This window comes from Typopeltis vanoorti, chromosome 11 (genome assembly GCF_054136105.1).
Source record: "Typopeltis vanoorti isolate ZY-2024b chromosome 11, IOZ_Tvanoo_1.0, whole genome shotgun sequence".
NCBI lineage: Eukaryota > Metazoa > Arthropoda > Arachnida > Uropygi > Thelyphonidae > Typopeltis > Typopeltis vanoorti.
In genome coordinates, this window is record NC_143559.1 from 7,887,223 (window position 1) to 7,906,787 (window position 19,565).

At 39.6% G+C, this 19,565-nt stretch overlaps 1 protein-coding gene across 4 annotated transcripts in view; it reads left to right on the plus strand.

The window, feature by feature from the left end:
* Positions 1-19,565, plus strand: part of LOC150101288 (COMM domain-containing protein 4) — a 228,949-nt gene that overhangs the window by 36,081 nt on the left and 173,303 nt on the right. For all 4 annotated transcript variants that reach the window (XM_090400289.1, XM_090400287.1, XM_090400288.1 and 1 more), the window contains exon 2: positions 5,238-5,309. In XM_090400289.1, coding sequence (XP_090256415.1) covers positions 5,238-5,309 — 72 coding nt within the window. The remainder of the gene's footprint in view (positions 1-5,237; positions 5,310-19,565) is intronic.

Sequence of the window (19,565 nt, forward strand, 5' to 3'; positions counted from 1 at the left end):
GGCAAAAAACCTTGTTCTCACACTCTTGTTAACTCTCACACTCTTTAATTTCCAGGGATGACCTCTTGTTCTTCCATCACTAATACACAGCTGAAACATTTCCCCTGCATCAATCCTATAAAAACCTTTAAGTAATTTAAATGTTTCTATCATATCCCATCTTCTCCTCCTATCAAACAACCTCTGCAATCCACAAGCTCTCAATCTATCAATGTAGGGAGCATTTTTTTACATCACTCACCAACTTAGCCACTCTTCTCTGAACCCTCTCCACAGCCTCCTCTCTAAGGAATCCAGGTGACCAGACCTGAGCACAGTAATCCAAATGTGGAAGTATCAACGCTTTATAAAAGGGAATAATAACCTCTTTATCTCTGGATGTCAGTGTGTTCCTCAACAACCAAGTAATCCTATGTGCAATCTTGAACACCTTAGCAATGTGTCCCCTGAATGTCATCTCCCTATCTACCAACACCTCTAAGTCCCTAGCCTCATCAATCTCTTGGAGTACTGTTCCATCAGTGTAGTACACAGCTGGTAATCTTTTAATCCCAAAATGCACGACTTTCCACTTTTCCACATTGAACTGACATCCATTACCTTTTGCCCATTCTACCAGCTTATTTAAATCATCCTGCAAACTTTCAACATCAGCTTGATGTTGAAAATTGCACTATCCAACTTTGCATCATCAGCATACAACTGAATATCTCCCTTTAAGCCATTTCCTATATCATTTACATACAAATTAAATAACAATGGCCCAAGCACAGAGCCCTGAGGCACACCACTGGTCACCTGCCTCATCCTGGACTCTGCTCCTCCATACGCCACCTTCTGGTATCTCTCCCTGAGTCATTCTCCTATCCATATCACCAATTTAGTATCCATTCTCATCTGCTCCAATTTGCGTAACAGTGTTCCATGGGGTATCCTGTCAAAGGCCTTAGCAAAATCTGGAAGTATCACTGTGTAGCCAGTTCCTTTGTCCGCCTCAGATGTCATTCTATTATAAAAAGTTAATAGATTGCTAAGGCAGGATTTAGCTTTAACAAAACCATGTTGGCCTCTATAGAGTATCATATCCTGATCCACCCATTCTTGAATTTTGTCTTTAACCAACTTTTCCAATACTTTTACCAATACTCCTGAGATGGTGATTGGTCTGTAATTAACTGCTGCAGTTTTAGAGCCACCTTTATGCAAAGGAACCACTTTGCCTAACTTCCACTACCTAGGTACCATACCAGAGTTCAAACTTAAGTTAAATATCCAAGTAAGGGGGGTTGACAATTCCTCTGCACATTCACGCAACCCGAGCTGATATTCCATCTAAACCTACAGTAGTGTTTGCATTTAAATTTTGCAATATATTAAATACCTCTGATTTCTTAACCTCAATTCTCACATTAGTTATTGTTACAGGTATAGAGATATCCTCACTTGGGTGATAGACTTTGGAAAAGTGATCACTCAGTAACTTGACTATTACCTCTGATTTTGTCACCTCAATACCATCAGCACCCACTAAAGTTATCCTTCCGATGTCATTCTTCCTTTTACTTGCCACATATCGGAAGAACTCTTTGGGATTACCCTTGATTTCATTGGCTAAGGTCTTCTCATAATCTGATTTAGCTTTTCTTACTATGTGGGTTACCTTCCTAGCTTGAGCCTAGGAATTACAAATGGTATGCTAGCAGAGCTGTGGAGGAGAAGGGAGTACAGTTGTGGATGTACGGCATGTGTTTGAGGGAAGAATGAAATTATACAGGCTTGATGGGGTTGTATTTGAATCACCCACCTTCAAGGTAGAAGATGGGTGCCTCCATAAATGACTGCTAGTATGGATTCCGTCGTTGCCGATCAGCAGGAGATCTGCTCACATATGTCACCCATCTGTGGATAAATGCAATGGAGAAGTTTAGCGAATCTGGAATGGTTGCACTTGATATCTCCAAAACTTTTGACTGGGTCTGGCACGAAGGTTTACTAAGCAAACTACCATCATTTGATCTGTCTCTGTTGAATTGCCAGCTTTCTATCTGGACACACACTGTGTGTGATGGTGAATGGTTCCTTGTCCTATCACCATTCAACTAATGCCTGGGTTCCACAAGGTTCTGTCCTCTCACCAACCCTCTTGCTGCTATATATCAGTGACCTACTTCAGTTGATCTCCCACCCAATACACAGTTTTGGGTGTATTGGGTAGGAGGTCTCCCTTTCATTTGATAAACCTTACTCTACACAACTCACCTCTACCTACAGAACATCGATCACCATCACCACCCTCAATTCTGATCTCCGAGTCATCCTCCAATGGGGGTTCAGATAACCTCATCAATTTCAATGCTAGTAAAACCCAGTTATGTCCTATTTCTCATAAAAAAAAAGAACCATTTTTTTCCCAGTATTCTTTTTGATGATACCGATTCTAGACAATTTGAGATTTCTCTTTTTGGAATTACCCTGACATCAAACCTCTCCTGGCATAAACATATCACAAAAAAAAAAAAAAAAAAAATCTGAACAGCTGTTAACATCATACAAATCACAAATCCACTCAGCCAGTTGAATACTGCTCTCACATATGGGATGGGGCCCCTAAAAGCTCCATCAAAAAGCTTGACTCAATACAGAGGAGACCAATTACTTATTAATCATCCATCTTTTGCCAACTCACTCCTCCCACTTTTGCACTGACATTTATTTTCTGCAATACGTATATTCTACAAATATTTCCATGGGAAATGCTCATCTGAAATAACATCAATAATTCCTGCACTTAGTACTAAGCTCATTGGAACATGTGCAGCTGCTGCTCAACATCCCCTCACAATGCACCTTAAAACAAACAGAACAAGTTTCTTTTTCTCTTCCTTCATCCCTGTAACTGCTATATTGTGGAACAGTCTTCTCCCTGTTGTGTTTCCCAAGGAATACAATATATAGTCTTTCAAATCAAATGTAAACAAGTTCCTCTTTTCCCAACCCACTACCCAGATACGATACTAATGAACTATATAGGTTGATCAACCAACCTCTCATGTATGGGCTCAACATGAAAAAGAAATAATAAAAAATCTTGGAGATATCAAATTTTTGACCAGATGGTGTAGGCCACCCATGTTATGCAATATTTACCAGATGGAGATAAAATTTGACCTGTTCTTGCTATGAGAGGTTTTTTAAATAGTTCCATCCTCTTAATTCAATGTGGTCTTATAGTCATTTGCAGGGATGACTAGAGAGCAATCCCAGGCAGAGAAGGCCAACTCAAGGAGGTTAACTCAGATAAGGCTAACCATCTGGGTATCAGCCATCTTTGCACTTTAGTTTTAATTGGTCTTTTTGTTGTTCATCTATATGAGATTGAGATTTCTCCTAATACTATCATGCTCTCTTGTACCTCTATACTAACTACTGTAGGTCTATGATGAGCACCCCTTTACTTTTTCACCTCAATAAATGTCAAAACTAGTCATTATGGGCCTTCCCATAATGCATAGCATTATACATCTCTGCAAGGCTTGAGTTGCATTATGGGATACTAAAGCAAGTGATGTGAGGCCTTTATCCACTATATACAAGTTGCCCAGTCGTGAAGTACTTCATGCGCAAACTTTGTTTCCTTACACTTTGATTAAACCAAGAATGTAATTTTTTGGCATCTTTAATTTATAAATAAGTGAAGATATCCAGAACAGTAATAAAATAGATGCTGCAGAGGAAATTTTCATATGGCCAAGTGAAACTACAGAACTTTTAGCTGAATGCTGTGTTCAGTTTGTTTTGTAAAGTGTGTAATGTTATTAGTCAATATTGGATTTACCTGTGAAAGTCAGAGTATGAGAGAATATTATTGAGCTCATTTATGTATTTCCTAGAATGGCCATTTAATGATTTGTATGTATTGAGAAGTTAGAAATTACTTCATTACTTTAATTCTATAAGGAAAGTCAGATCTCCTTAAAGAGATAAAGTAGATTATTTATTATTGAGAATTGTATTTATTGTAAATGATTATATGTTTACAGTAAATATTTTAAAATGTTTATAATTGAGCTTCATTCTTTAGAACATAACATGTTGATCCTGAAGTCAATGCACCATCTGCACGATCACAGATACAAATCTGAAACATTCTAACCAACAAAAACAAATATTGGTATTTTACTCCATGACCCTCTTTAATATATGGGTTGGATTTAGGTGCACAATAACATACTTGGAGCAAATCAAGCTCATTAAAATATAACAAACTGAAGGTCAAAAGGTGCAATACAGTATATGTGTCAAATGGGTGAATGCCGAGATTTAACACAGAATCTGAAGAAGGCACTGTGGCAACACTTTAAAATGAATAATGGCAATAATCAGTTGCACGAAGAGTGTAGTTAGCAGGCCAGGATGGTAACTCAATTGGTAGAAATAGCAAAAGTGTAGAAATTTACAAATCAGGCTAAGAAAAATTCTGGGAATGTTTCTAATATGTGCAAGTGGAAGGAAGAATGAGTATAGTAAATTGATGTTAATGGCTTAAATGGTAGATTGGTAACTGGCTGTAGAGGACATTTTTGAGGTATTCAGTGAGTAATTCATCAGGGTGTTTCCTTCACATCGGCGTGAAATCACTAGAATCTCAAATGTAGAGGAAATGAAGATAGCTTACTTGTGAGTAAACAGGAGGTATATGCAGAAATAAATAAGTTTGATGTCAATAAGGCAATAGGATTTGATGACATATTAATAGAGTTGGCTGTAGCCTTGGCATACCCATCTAAGTCTTGCAACAGCATAGATCCCAAGGGAGTGGAAAGAAGGTAAAATTGTTCTCCTTCTCAAAGGTTGGTGGTTACAAATTATAGTCCAATTTGTATATCTGGAATTGTGGCAAGTATTTGAGAGGTTAGTGACAGCTGGGATACAGAAATAAATTGATAACAGCAGTTATCCATTGTATAAGGCTTGATATGAATTATTGTACACAGATTTCGTCACCTGGTTATCATGGTGATGAGGATATATTAGAAAGGGTCTAGAGAAGAATCACTACGATGGTAATCTTAGTGATTCTTCCATGGGAGAATTCTTCCATAGTGATTCTTCCATGGGAAGATGGTATAATATTATCATAATAATTAGTCATAAATTATAGAAAGTATTTACTGTGTAGTAGAATCTGTTTATTTGTGTTGTTAATGTACTTTAACAAGTACTCTGCTATCTTACAGAGATTTAGATTCTGTGGAGACTTGGACTGTCCGGATTGGGTTCTTGCAGAAATAACAACATTAGCAAGGATTGTAAGTATAAAAGCAAACGTTCCGTTTACATGTTTAATGATGGCATGCATGAATTGTGCTATAAATTATTATTATTATAAGAGACTTTCAGGGAGTCATGGACTCATCAGGGAAGCCACATATCATCACTCACATTGCTTTATTCAAAAGAATGAATTTGAGAGAATCTGAATTGTCTTTGGAGGTGATGAATGCTATCTACATTCACCTCCAAAGGCAAGCCATTCCAGTCATTCACTGCTAGATGAGAGAAAAATCTTGCTCTCAACCCTTTCTTGACTGCATTTATTCTCAACCTCAATGCCCTCTCATCCCTTTGCCATTCTCAAAACAACAATTTTCGTCTATTGGTATCTTGTATGATCCTTTCAGATGTTTGTCTTTATCACCCCCTCCTTCTCTTGTTTGCTAGTTTCTATAGCTCATAAATTCTCAGTCTGGCCTCATAACCTACATTCTTCTTTAACACTCTTCTTTGCATCCCTTCCATTGTATCTGCATCACCTCAGAAACCAGAAGACTAGACCGATGCATGATAGTCCAGATGAGGCCATATCAAAGAAGCCATTCTGCCTCTTGTAAAGAGGTAGAATAACTTCCTTTTCTTGACATGTCAGTGCTTGTTTCAGCATTGTAATTAATCTCTGAGTCTTTGCTATATGGATCCTGAACTTCACCTTCCTATCTACTATAACTCAAAGATTCCTAGCCTGATCAGTTTCTTCTTGCATAATCTGACTAATATAATACACCATTAGATATCTTAACACATCAAAGTGCATAACTCTACTTTTACTAACATTCAACTGATAGTCATTTTCACATGCCCACAATTCTAGCTTATTCAAATCATTCTGCAAATATTGCATGTCACTTGCATTCCTGATTATCCTATCTTTGCATCATCAGCAAATAGCAGAATATCTGTCAAATCCTTCAAAAATTTCTTATATCTATCAGATAAGTTCCTCTCACTAACTTATATGTTACAGTCATATCTCCTCTCTCCTATCTACCAAGCTCTGCAGACCACATTCCTTCAGTTTCTCCTCATACTCAACATTCCAGTCCTAAGACAATCTTAGTTATTTGCCTTTTCACTCTGATATGTTTCCTTATTGCTAATATAGCCAGGTGACTAGGTCTTTGCACATAAATCTATATATATAAAAACAACTGTCCTGATTTGACTGATCATCAATGCCCAGCCCATACCCCTGAACCTAGAAACATGAAATTCGGGAAGTATATTCCTTCCATCCACTAAGAAGGGATTTTTAGAAATTCGGTCCCTAAGGGGGTGAAAAGGGGTAAAATGTTTTTTCATGGATTCCTCAATATCTCTTAGGCTCAATGAGATATCGATTTGGTTTATGTTTACAAAGGTTACCTATACATATGCTTAAAAACATAATTCAGAATTTTGCCCTAATCAACCCCTGATGGGGCAAATCTAGATTTGGGGGTGAATTATAAAACCCTTTGTATCTCCTGTGTTTGTTGAGTTATAACATTCTTTTTTGGCATATAGGTGTTTTTAAAATCTTTAGAAAGTGTTTTAATGTTTTTTTAAAATTTCATCCCTAAAGGGCTAAAAAGGGGTATTTTTTATTCAAAAGAGAATGTTTCTCTGGTGATCCCCTAACAGTTTTTTGTAGACTTATCTATATCTTTATAAAAATGAAACAGCGAAGCTAAGAAACTTAAAAAAAAACAAATAAAAAACCGACTTCAAAAAAAAAAAAAAAAGAAAAGAAGAACGGACAAAAAGAACTAAAAAGTGAAAAATAATCCTTTATTAAATATATGAATTAAAATTTTTTGAGGTTGGTGCCAGATTTAACGCAAACAAATTAACTCTGTACAAAGTATAGTTCACAAGCTATATGTACTTATACTAATAAAAAAGTATGTGTATTGGAAGTTACGTATCATTACTTCATACATTCAGTAATAAGAAATATGTTTATTCTTGATGAAAGTACACGTATCTTATTTTGTGTAGTTACACCTGTATCTGCTAAATGGGCGAGTAGACATGTAGCAGTATGTTAGCAGCATAGGTGACAGAGCTCTCGCAAGAGAAGTTGTGACTTGTGTTAATAAGTGTGAGTGACTGAGGGGCTAAATCCTTGGATGCATATGAGTATTCTGTGAATAATTACAGGTAACCCTCGTATAACGCGGATGTTAGGTTCCATAGAAATGCTGCGTTATATAAATCGTGTTATACGAGACTTAGATCACATAGAAAAAGTAGGGTTAGGTTCCGAAATCACTTTTTTTTTTAAATTATATAAACAACAATGACATATCCAACAAAAACAATATTTTTATTTAATTCAGGTAATTCAAGTAAGTTAAGAAAACATAAACTATGAGACAAATACGTAGCATAAAATTATAAAAATTACAAAAGTACATAAATTTCATTGCATATAATGCATAAATGTTTTAGACACAATAAAATAAAGCGCATATTTTAATCGTCATCACTGTCTTCAGAAATAACATTTCATAGATGTTCTTTAAGTGGCCGGAGGTCGACACCACTTGAAATCTCTTGGACATCATTTGTATAATTCTCATTGCATACTTCGGCTGGTTTAGTCATCAAGAAGTCAGTAATAAGACTTTGCTCTCCACTATGCTGCAATTTTTTATTCTTCTTCTTCTGCAGCTTCTCCCACTTAAGTGGGGTCACTGTTCATGATGAGTCTCCTCCACATCCTCCTGTCTTAGGCTGTCACCACATCCAAGTTCTTCATCCTCAAGTCCTCTTCTATCAGCTCCCTCCATCTCTTCTTTGGCCACCCATGCTTCCTCCTTCCTTGCACATCCATCTGTATGACCCTTCTTCCCACATATTCGTCTCCTCCCTCCTCATCACATGACCAAACCATCTCAACCTTGCCTCCTATATTTTCTCTCCTAAGTTCATAACTTTCACTGTTCCCCTGACATAGTCATTTTTCAGACGATCCTTTCTGGTTACACCGTACATCCACCTAAGCATTCTCATCTCTGCTACTTCCATCCTGCTGATGTTATTTTTCCTCAGGGCCACAGTTTCTATAGCATACGTCATAGCTGGCCTCACTACTGTCCTATAGATTTTGCCTTTCAGATTGATCGGCACCCTCTTATCACATAACACTCCAGCCATCTCCCTCCAGTTCCTCCAACCCGCTTGTATCCTGCATCCCATTTCCTTCTCAGCTCCTCCATCTTCTTCCACTGTTGAACCTAAGTATCCAAAGTCCCTCACCTTCCTGATGACATTTCCTTCCAGCTCCAGATCTGTCTCCTGGCTGCCGCCCACTGTGCAACACATATACTCTTACTTCTGCTCAGTCTCATACTTCTCTCTTCCAGTACTTTTCTCTATCTTTCCAGTTTAGTTCCCGTTTCTTCTCTTGAATCTGCACACAGCAAGATGTCATCTGCATACAACATTGTCCAAGGTGCATCTTCTCTCATCTCCTCCATCACCACCTCAATGTTAAACAGATGTTAAACAGAAACGGACTTAATGCTGAACCCTTGATGCAAGCTAACTGTTACTTGAAAACTTTCTGTCTGTCCCAGACAGGTCTGAACACTTGTCTTCACATTTCTGTACATCTCCCGCACCAACCTGACATATTTCTCCGGAACCTTCTCCCTCAGACACCATCAGACTTCTTGGCTTGGCACTCTATCGTATGCTTTCTCCAGATCAATAAATGCCAGATGTAGCTCCCGTTATTTCTCTCGAAACTTTTCCATCATCTGCCGTAACCCAAAGATAGCATCTGTTGTTGATCTACCAGGCATGAAGCCAAATTGTTCCTTTGCAATCTCCACCTCCTTCCTCAATCTTCCATCAAGAACCCTTTCTAGGATTTTCATTGTATGGGACATCAACTTTATTCCTCTGTAATTTTTACAATCTTGTGCATCCCTTTTACCCCTGTAGATGTGGACAAGAGTACTCTCCCTCTGTACCTCGGGTATATTTTCCTGTTGGCAAACTTTCACAAACAGGTCCCACAGTAGGTCAATTCCCTCTTCCCCCCAGTGCCTTCCATGCCTCAACTGGAATCCTGTCGGGGCGCACCAATTTTCCATTCATCATCCTCTTCATGGCCTCCGTCACTTCCACTCTACTGATGTTCTGCACCATCCCCTCAGAACGCTTCCCATCTTCTCTGTGATTCCTTGCATTTTCCTCATTCAAAAGTCCCTCAAAGTATATTCTCCATCTGTTTCTTATGTCCACCTCCCTCCATAATACTCTTCCTTCAGTGTCTTTGATCTGCCTCACATGTAAGATGTTCTTTGCTGCTTTATTTCTACATTTTGCTAGTTTCTAATTTTTCTCTGTCCTTCCTTTGTTTCTAATTGATCATACAGATCTTGATATGCCATGGCCTTCGCCTGTGCCACAACTCTCTTGGCTTCTTGCTTTCTCTCTCTGTGCACTTCTCTGTCCTCTTCCACTCTTGACTCATCCCATTTCTGCTTTGCCTTCCTCTTAGCTGTCACTGCCACTTGTATATTATTATTATTCCACCACCAACCCTCCTTCTACTCTCTAATCTTTCCAGATGTCTCACCAAGCACCTTGATTGCACAGCTCAGGATTACTTTTGAATTATGTTTCCACCAATCTTTTACAGTTTCCAGTCCATCTGAAATCCTCTCTAACACCCTCTCCCTAAAACGATTCCTTACACTCTCTTCTTTTAAGCGAAACCACTTAATTGTCTTCATCCCATGGCTTCCAGAGGTTCTTATCTTCGATCTTATTTTAAAGTCTGCGCACAGTAGTCGGTGTTACTGTGCTACTTGATCTTGGAATTACTTGACAATTTGTCACAACTGTAAGAGGTTTTCTTCTAGTCAAAATGTAGTCAATTTGTGAACTGTTGTTACCACTCCTAAATGTTATCAAATGTTCTTCCCTCTTGTAGAAAAACGAGTTCACAATTGCCAGATCAAACGCTATTGCAGAGTCCACAACCCTCTCCCTCCTTCCTGGTTCATCATTCCCACTTCGTGGCCACCATGCACCCTTTCACAGTTTCTATTCTGTCTCCCTATGTGTCTGTTCAAGTCTCCTCCGACAATCACCATCTCGTTTTTTTTCCAGTTTCCTCATTTCTTCATCTAACATGTTCCAGAACTCATCTTTCTCCTCTGCTGTACAGCCAACTTGCGGGGCATATACACATTATACGACTGCCCGCTCTTCTCCAGGACCCAATTTCATTCGCATGATCCTGTCATTCCTTCTACCCACTTCCAGTACTTCGCCCTTCATTCTGCCCCACACCACAATTCCTACACCATTTCTTCCCTCGTTATTCGCTCGAGAGTAGAACAATTTATATCCATCTCCCAGTTCTTTTGCCTTCCCCCCCCTTCCACCTTGTCTCCTGCACACACAAAATGTCCAACTTCCTCTTCCTCATCATGTCTGCCACCTCTCTTCCCCTTCCAGTCATGCTTCCAACATTCAGTGTTCCCACCCGCAACATCCTCTTCACCTGCTGGGCTCGCTTCTTTAACTGCACCCGCCTTGATGCGGTAGCCCTCGTCTACTTCTTGCAGCTGTAGGGCAATGTGGCTGCGTGTCACTTAAGGGGTATGCCCTATCCCTTATATCATTTTCTCTTTGACTCATATCATAGCTAGAGCTGGCAGTGAAGTTTTACGACCGGATGCCCTTCCTGACATCAACCTTCGCCATTTATCTGGGCTTGGGACCAGCACCTATTGAGGCTAGCTTGCTTCCTTCGGTGGCTGCATAAGATGAAATGACTTAGCAAGATAGGAAAGATTCACCCCTAGCCCTCGAATACTCTAATAGCATCAGGGGGAAGGAGCAAGGAGAGGAGAAAGAAGCAAAGAAAGAAGAGGCGAGACCAGTCTACATTCCACTACAGAATAATGTAACATGTATATTACATCAGCATCTCGTACCTCTGGTTTGCCATGCCAGTACTCACTAAAGTGAACCCTTGCTGCAATTTTTTATTAAGTTCATAATATGGCGCTAGACAAATATCCAATTGTCTCGTGAATTTTCCCGAGCGCTCCATTGAGGGATTATTATCCGTAAAATAACTTCCTAACTTTCTTGCTAAGTCCAATCCATCTGCTAATTTCTTTAAACTGAATTCTTTAATGGATTCATCACAATCAAAATCTCGCCATTTAGTTCGACACCATCTATTGTACCAGTTCCTCTTCATTTAAATCTGTTTCTCCATCGAGTAATTCACTAATTTTGTTTTCAGCCATATCGCAAAAGTCCTCTTCACGAAAAATGTGTGCGACGTTTATTATACGACGTAGCTTGGCATCCACTGGAGGTACGAAATTTTGTTCCAGAACGGCTTCAGGCCATATTTTTTTCCAGCAAGCATTCAGCGTAGAGGGTTGTAATTCCTTAATGGACAGAGAAATAATTTTTACACAATTCATTATTGAAAACTCTTTCCACACTTGAGGCAGTGTCATGTTTGGATTAGATTCCATTTTTTCCAAATTTAATTGAAACGTTCGCCAAATATAATATGACTTAAATGTTGATATTATTCCTTGGTCGAGGGGTTGAATAAGTGAAGTAGTATTAGGCGGCAAAAAAGTTATTTTAATATTCGAATGGCTTAAATTTGTTGTTTGACCTGGTGCATTATCTAAAATTAGTAGAATTTTCAAGTCCATATTCTTTTTCTTTGTGTAACTTTCTACATCGGGTACAAAACACTTGAAAAACCAATTTTCAAACATGCTAATGTAACCCATGCCTTTTTGTTGGCCCGCCAATAAACAGGTAGGGTTGACTTGTCGAGCCATTTCATCACATGAGGATTTGCAGATCGGTTAATAAGCATTGGTTTTGTCATGCAATCACCTAATGCATTACTACAAAACAGTAGAGTAATTCTATCTTTGGAAACTTTGAATCCAGGAGCTGATCTTTCATTTTACAAAATATAGGTACGTTTTGCATTTTTTTCCAATATAACTCAGATGCATCTGCATTGAACACCTGGTCTGCACTGTAACCACCTTCTTTAATGATTTTTAAAAGTTATGCTGGGTATTTCTGGGCAGCTTCAACGTCTGCTGATGCTGATTCTGCCTGAATTTAAGATTATACAAAGAAAACCGCTTTTTAAAGTTTTCGAACCAATCCTTACTGGCACGAAATCCATGCTGAGAGATTTCTTCTGAAGAATCTTAATCGAGTTCTTTTAAATGTTTATTAACTTTGAGAGCTTTTTGCTTAATAAGGTGTCCATCCAAAGGAATTTTCTTTTGAGTGCAATCTTCTATCCAAATCATTAGAAATTTCAATAAATTTAGTTTAATCCTTTCTTCAAGTGTGAGCAAATAAAGTTTGCACCTGAAAGTATCTTCAGGACTGGGGTAAGATGGTATAACACCGGGCAACTCGTTGCAAAAGGTCGAGCAAGCTAACATCACTCCTATCTCAGTATCTCCCATAATGCAAAACACATCTCCTAGCGGATATGTATAATGTTATGCATTAAGGGAAGGGCCACTACCCAGACTAGTTTTGACCTATATTGAGGTCTCTTCAGTGGGAGCAAAGCCCAAATCGAAATACCAGGCAGAAGCATTAGCAAGGTCATCTCTACCTATAGGAGTTGCCAAACGGTGTGCCACCTTTTTATTAAATTACTCTGGATTAGAGAAAGATTTTGAAAGTTTATTTTTCACTTGGTTAGACTATAATAAATCTAGTTTAATCCTTTATCCAAGTGTGAGCAATACATTTCCGCTAGGAGATGTGTTTTGCATTATGAGAGATACTGAGATAGAAGTGATGTTAGCTTGCTCCACGTTTGCAACGAGTTGCTCGGTGTTGTACCACCTTACCCCAGTCCTGAAGATACATTCAGGCACAAACTTTGTTTGCTCACACTTGGATAAAGGATTAAACTAAATTTGTTATAGTCTAACCAAGTGAAAAATAAACTTTCAACATCTTTCTCTAAATCCAGAGCAATTTAATAAAAAGGTGGCACACCGTTTGGCAATTCCTATAGGTAGAGATGACCTTGTTAATGCTTCTGCCTGGTATCTCCACTTGGGCCTGGCTCCCACTAAAGAGACCTCAATAAAGGTTGAAACGAGTCTGGGTAGTGGCCCTTCCCTTAATGCATAACATTATACATATCCGCTAGGAGATGTGTTTTGCATTATGAGAGATACTGAGATAGGAGTGATGTAACTTGCTCCACCTTTGCAACGAGTTGCCTGATGTTGTACCACCTTACCTGGTGGTACAATACCAGGTCGATGGTAAGTGCAAAGTGCGTTGCTCGTGTTCGCAATATTCTAATAGAAAACACGGAGAAATTTCTACAGACTATAATAAATTTAGTTTGATACTTTCAGGTGCAAACTTTGTTTGCTCACACTTGGATAAAGGATTAAACTAAATTTATTATAGTCTGTAGAAATTTCTCCATTTTTTTCTATTAGAATATTGCAAACACGAGCAACGCGCTTTGCATTTACCGTCGACCCAGCAATAACACTTTCTCAGATTTTATTTTCATTTTGTTTGATTGTTCGAATTGTTGATTCATTTAAATTCAGAGTCCTCGCAACAACTCCTGGGTTTTCTCCATTTTCAACCGATCCAAGATTTTAATTTTTTCTTCGAGAGAAATGAATTTCCTCTTCAATTTTGGTTTTTTTCCCTTTCGTTGCAGTTTTAGTGGCCATTACAATAAAAATAAACTTTTACATAAAAAAAGCATTACATATTTATGTAACTCACCAAAAAATAAACTGCTCAGCTTGAGAATAACACACTTATGATTTTAAATGCGCTTTCCTGGCAGAAAACGAAGACAATTTTCAACAATAAACACTTTATACAATAAACCCTAGATGGCAAACCTATGGCACTTGTGCCAGAGGTGGCACGTCTGAGAATTTTGCTGGCATGTCAACGATTTACAGGTGATTCCTTTTATACACTTATAAATTATTCAAGTTTTTTTTTTAATTGTTACAATACATACAAGCTGAATTTTGTTTTACACAAAACAGCAGCTATAAACGTGCATATGATTGGTGTGGTATTAACAAAAGATCGCGTGACCCGAAGACAGAAGCAACCGACAAGTGTTGAGTTGAAATGCTAATTCTTTTCAATCGAATTCCATAACATGTAAAACTGTCATAACCACATTCACTATTTTAACACATTCACAACAGAGTGTCATTTATCGTTCCGATGACCTTTCATTACTGACTAGCTCAACTCACACAAACGTTTCAACCCTTGGTTGAATTTTATGGCTTCTTGGCAGGCGAACTCACACATTCATTATATGGCATGTTTCAATTCTTGGTAGTCTTTTATTTCAAGCTGGTCTTTGTGATCTGTCATAGTGACATCAAGAATTTCAAATGCAATAAAACAGACACTTATTTCATAATTGAAAAATTGGACAATAGTTTTTAGTTACTGTGTTTTGGTGCAACATATGGTTTTGCTTAAGTCTATACAGCATACTTTCTGTGAGAGGGGACATGTGATTTATTAGTTAGCGCCATTTTTATTCCATCTGTCTCTAATTGCACTATTTGTTGAGAATGACACAGACTGCAAAAGCCTCTGTACCGTATCTTATTCAGTGATACAATAAAACTAAATTCGATAGTTATAACTACTTGCTTGATATAGGCAGATACAAATTTAATGAAGATAAAATTTGATTTTTAAGTCCCGCGGTGAAAAATATAAAAAAATAAATAAATAAAGGGTTACTAGAAATTGTAGACCACGTTATTTCGAAACCGTGTTGAACAAGGGATACTACAATTTGTAGACTGCGTTATATTGAAACCGCATTGTATAAGTACCGCGTTATACGAGGGTTACCTGTATTTTTTCTTAGGACTACTTCATGTTTCAGTTATTGTTCCATACTTCTGAATCAGTTGTTTTCAGAACTTTTAGTAATATTTGACAACAATTAAATAGGTTATCGTGTAATTGAAAATTTGTGTAATTAGTTTGCGTTAAATTTGGCACTGGTTCCAAAAAGTTTAAATTCATATATTTAATGAGTCTTTGACTTCATGAGATCTTGGGGTAATAATAATAATAATATATTTAATAATAGATTATTTTTCACTTTTTAGTACACTTTGTCCCTTCTCTTTTTTTATATATATTTTTTAAGACAGTATAGCAATTGAGTTTTTAAATGTTAATGGGGAGATGGTCCTCACACTATTGTTTCCATCACAGGAGTCAGAGCCTGCCTGTTCCAGTCCTTCTCCTATTTCATGTATGATACTCAGCTAATAGCTAGGGATGTGCATAAGCTAATTGTGAGGCACGTGGTGGACAATTGGGAGGAGTTCTCCATCATGTCCCATGATAGTGAGGGGGACAACTACACCAGCTCTGCTGAGTACCTCACTCACATGTCCCAATCTTTCACATATGATGCTAGCTGGTGGCGGTTGGGAAGTTGTTCGAGTTCATCTTCGATGTTTACTGCAGTGGTGAGCTCTATGAGAATGAGAGTCTCGGTGCTGAAGATCACCCTGTGAGGAGGCTATGTTTTGTGCAGGACCTTGGCAATTTCGATGCGCACCTGCCCCTTGAACCTGAAGGTGTCCACCACACTACCCCTCCCTCAGCTCAATTCTGCCTCGCACCTCTCACAGCCATCACCTCTTCCTGTCCCCAAGAAGGCTCCTGGTAAATGTCTTGCCAGATACACTGACGATAAAAGGAGGAAGCAACTTAAGGATGCGGCAAGGAAATATGTGCAGAGTAATCCTGTGGTGCACCTTGCTGCATTGGCCAAGTACCAACAAAATAACTCCAAGGTGCAGAGCAGCGGTGGCCAGGTACCAGCAAGATCAACCTGAGGTGCACAGAGTGGCAGTCTTGATATGAGCAAAGCAATTCTGGAAGACAAGTAGAAAGGTGATCACTTCTGTGGAAGGTCAAAGTTCACTCAGGCATAGCATATGATCCTGATGTAGCTTATGAGGCAGACAGCACTGTAGCTGTCCACTTCATGGACCGGTTTGGAAGTAAAATAGCTGCTTTAACATGACATCATTTGGGGGCCAAGCGAGTTCTACATGACAGCTTCATACCGACCTTCAAAGTTCAGGGGAAGGTGTATCACTTGGTAGGAAGCCTGCTGCCAGCACCTCAACAGACAGCCCAATTCCTGCAAATCTATTTCGTGGGTGAGGACGAAAGGGAAGTGTGCTTGAGGGATTGGTCAAACAACTTCATAGGATGCTACACAACATCAACAGCTACATAAAGGACCTGAAAACCACCCTGGACAGGGTACCTCCTACCTGCAAGAAGTTTGAAGTCATCATCCATGCAGATAGAAAGCCTGCTGACACTCATGGATGTTGCTTCAACACACCAACAGCAAATAAGATTACTCTGGTGATTGTTGGTCAGCAATTTGAGCAGTGAGACATCATGCTGCAGATCCACACTATGGCACATCAGTGAAATCCACTGGTCATACGACGCCCTGCAATACCTGCTCTTATTCTGCCATGGCAAGGATGGGTACTCTATTCCCCTGCCTCAGTGCGACCAGGCAAGGGGGAGGTCATCCACATGGTGTACTTCCACTCGCTCTTCAGTCTGTTTTTGGTTGACATGTATACCGAAATAGAGACTGAGAGGTCGAACTACTTTAGGAACAACCAGGTGTAGTACTTCACCTCCAACAACTTGGCCAAGAAGCTCAGCAACCCTTCTCAGACTTTCTCTTGGCTTTCTTTGAGCTATGCTGATAATTTTACAAAAACCTTCGTGTATGATGAAGTCTCTTCTTACTTTGTGTAGAAGAATAACAAGTTCATGAGAAGGAAGCGGGGAAAGTAATAAATGTCAATAAATCCTGTAATAAATGTCAATAGCTGTCCAGGATTGAAGAAGGACCACTTGCTGAGAAGAGTGTATACCATCCACTGAAACAGCACCGAGTGCTATCATCTCTGCCTGCTGCTACATGAGATTTGAGGCCCAATATCCTTTTCAGAGCTGAAGACGCCCAGATTCCAGTCTAATGCAAGGCATTAGGTGTGCTGGAGGATGATAAGCACTGGGATACTACCTTGGAGGAAGCTGCGGGAGCTCTTCACATTGACATTGGTGTTCTGTCAACTCTCAGATCCTTTGAGTCTTTGGGAGAAGTACAAAGACAGTCTCTCAGCAGACATCGCTTGGCAGGTGGAGAGGGAGTTGCAAGGCAGTGTGTAGCAGGTGATGAACGAGGTGTACAACAGATGCCTAGTGCTGATTGAGGACGCAGTGTTAGCTTTTGGAGGACAGGGCTTGCCACAGTATGGTCTGCCTCAGCCAACAAGGTCTGGAAGTGACAGATGGGTTCACTGACAGATGAGTAGCTTGCTGTCTATTGGCAGGTCCTTAGCAGCATTGAGTCAGGTGATGAGCAGGTCTTTTTCCTGGATGCTCCTTTGGTACTGGGAAGACCTTCCTCATCAACTTGCTCCTGGCAAAGGTAAGGAGTGATCGTGGCATTGCATTGGCTGTTGCCTCCTCTGGCATGGCTGCTATGCTGTTGGATGGAAGCAAGACAGCCCACATTGCCTTCAAGCTTCCCCTCAACCTCATCCATGCAAAAACACCCCTGTGCAGCATCTCAAAACACAGCAACATTGCCCAAGTGCTGCAGGACTGTAAGCTCATTGTTTGGGATGAGAGCACCATGGTGCACAAGAGGAGGGGGTTTAAGTCACTGAGCATAATCCTCAAAGATATCAGGGGAAACAATGGAGTGATGGGAGGAGTCACCATGCTGCTGACTTGAGACTTCTGGCAGACTTTTCCAGTAGTGCCAAGGGGAACTCGAGCTGACGAGTTTAAGACATGTGTCAAGGCATTGTATCAATGGCTTCTCATCTGGAAACTCTCTCTCTCTCAGGAAGAACATGAGGGTCCACTTGAGAGGCGATATCTTCGCTGGGCAATTCTCTGAGCTACTCAAAATTGGGGATGGAGAATATCCTGATTCCGAGGGAAAGGTGACCATCCCTGCACGGCTGGGCTCAGTAGTGACAATCCTAGCAGACCTCGCAGCCAGGATATATCCTAATATCGCCAGTATCAAGGAGAAGTCCATGGACTGGCTGTGCGAGTGTGCCATTCTGACCCCCCAAGAATGACAAGGCTGTCATCATTAATGACACTCTACTTAACTCGTTTGAAGGGGTAGAATAGAGTACAGGTTCTGTGAACTCGGTGGTGCAAACGGATGATGCAGTCCACTACCCCGTGGAGTTCCTCAACACTTTCAACCCTCCTTGCTTCCCAGCTCACAAGCTTCTCCTCAAAGTGGGGGCTCCAGTGATGTTGCTGCGAAACCTCTACTCGCCCAAACTCTGCAATGGCACCAGGCTGCAAGTGAAGGCCCTCCACAGGAACGTGATCGCGGCCACAGTGTTCACCGGCTGTGCTCAGGGGGAGTCAGTGTTCATACCATCAGAGTACCCCTTTGAGTTCAAGAGGCTGCAGTTCCCCCTCAAGGTCTGCTTTGCTATGATCATCAACAAGTTACAGGGGCAGTCACTGAAGGTGGCAGGGATTGAATTGAGGGAGGACTGCTTCTCACATGGGCAGTTCTATGTGGCCTGCTCCATAGTGAGCTCTCCCAGCATCGTGGTGATCTTAGCACCTGAGGGGTGAACCACCAATGTAGTCTACAAAGAGGACCTTAAGTAGAGAAAAAAAGGTCGTGGTTATTTTTCCTGTTATTTTTTTACTACAATCTTCTCTTTTTTATTTCTTCATCAAATGTTATATTTTGAATTTCACTTCATTGTTTTTCTGCATCAACATGCTTTGCATTATTCAAACTATAATACTTTATTAGTTTTCATTTACTTTTGCAAACACACCTTTGCGAAGCATGGGTACTATGCTATTATATCACAAAACCAATTCAGAAAACAAAAATTACAATTAATAAAACAAAATGTTATATACCCAGAAGTATTATAATTTGATTGTTTTTAAATAACAAGCATCTGTAAATTTCGAATTCTATGTATAAATGTCCAAAAATATAATGTGAGGTATCAAATTAAAGGAAATTTCAACCTGAATGTGGTGTTGGTCATGTCATTTGATGGAACCATGACTTTTAATAATTACAGGGTGTTGCCTAACATGGGGTAGTTGTGCTAAATTTAAATTGTTCA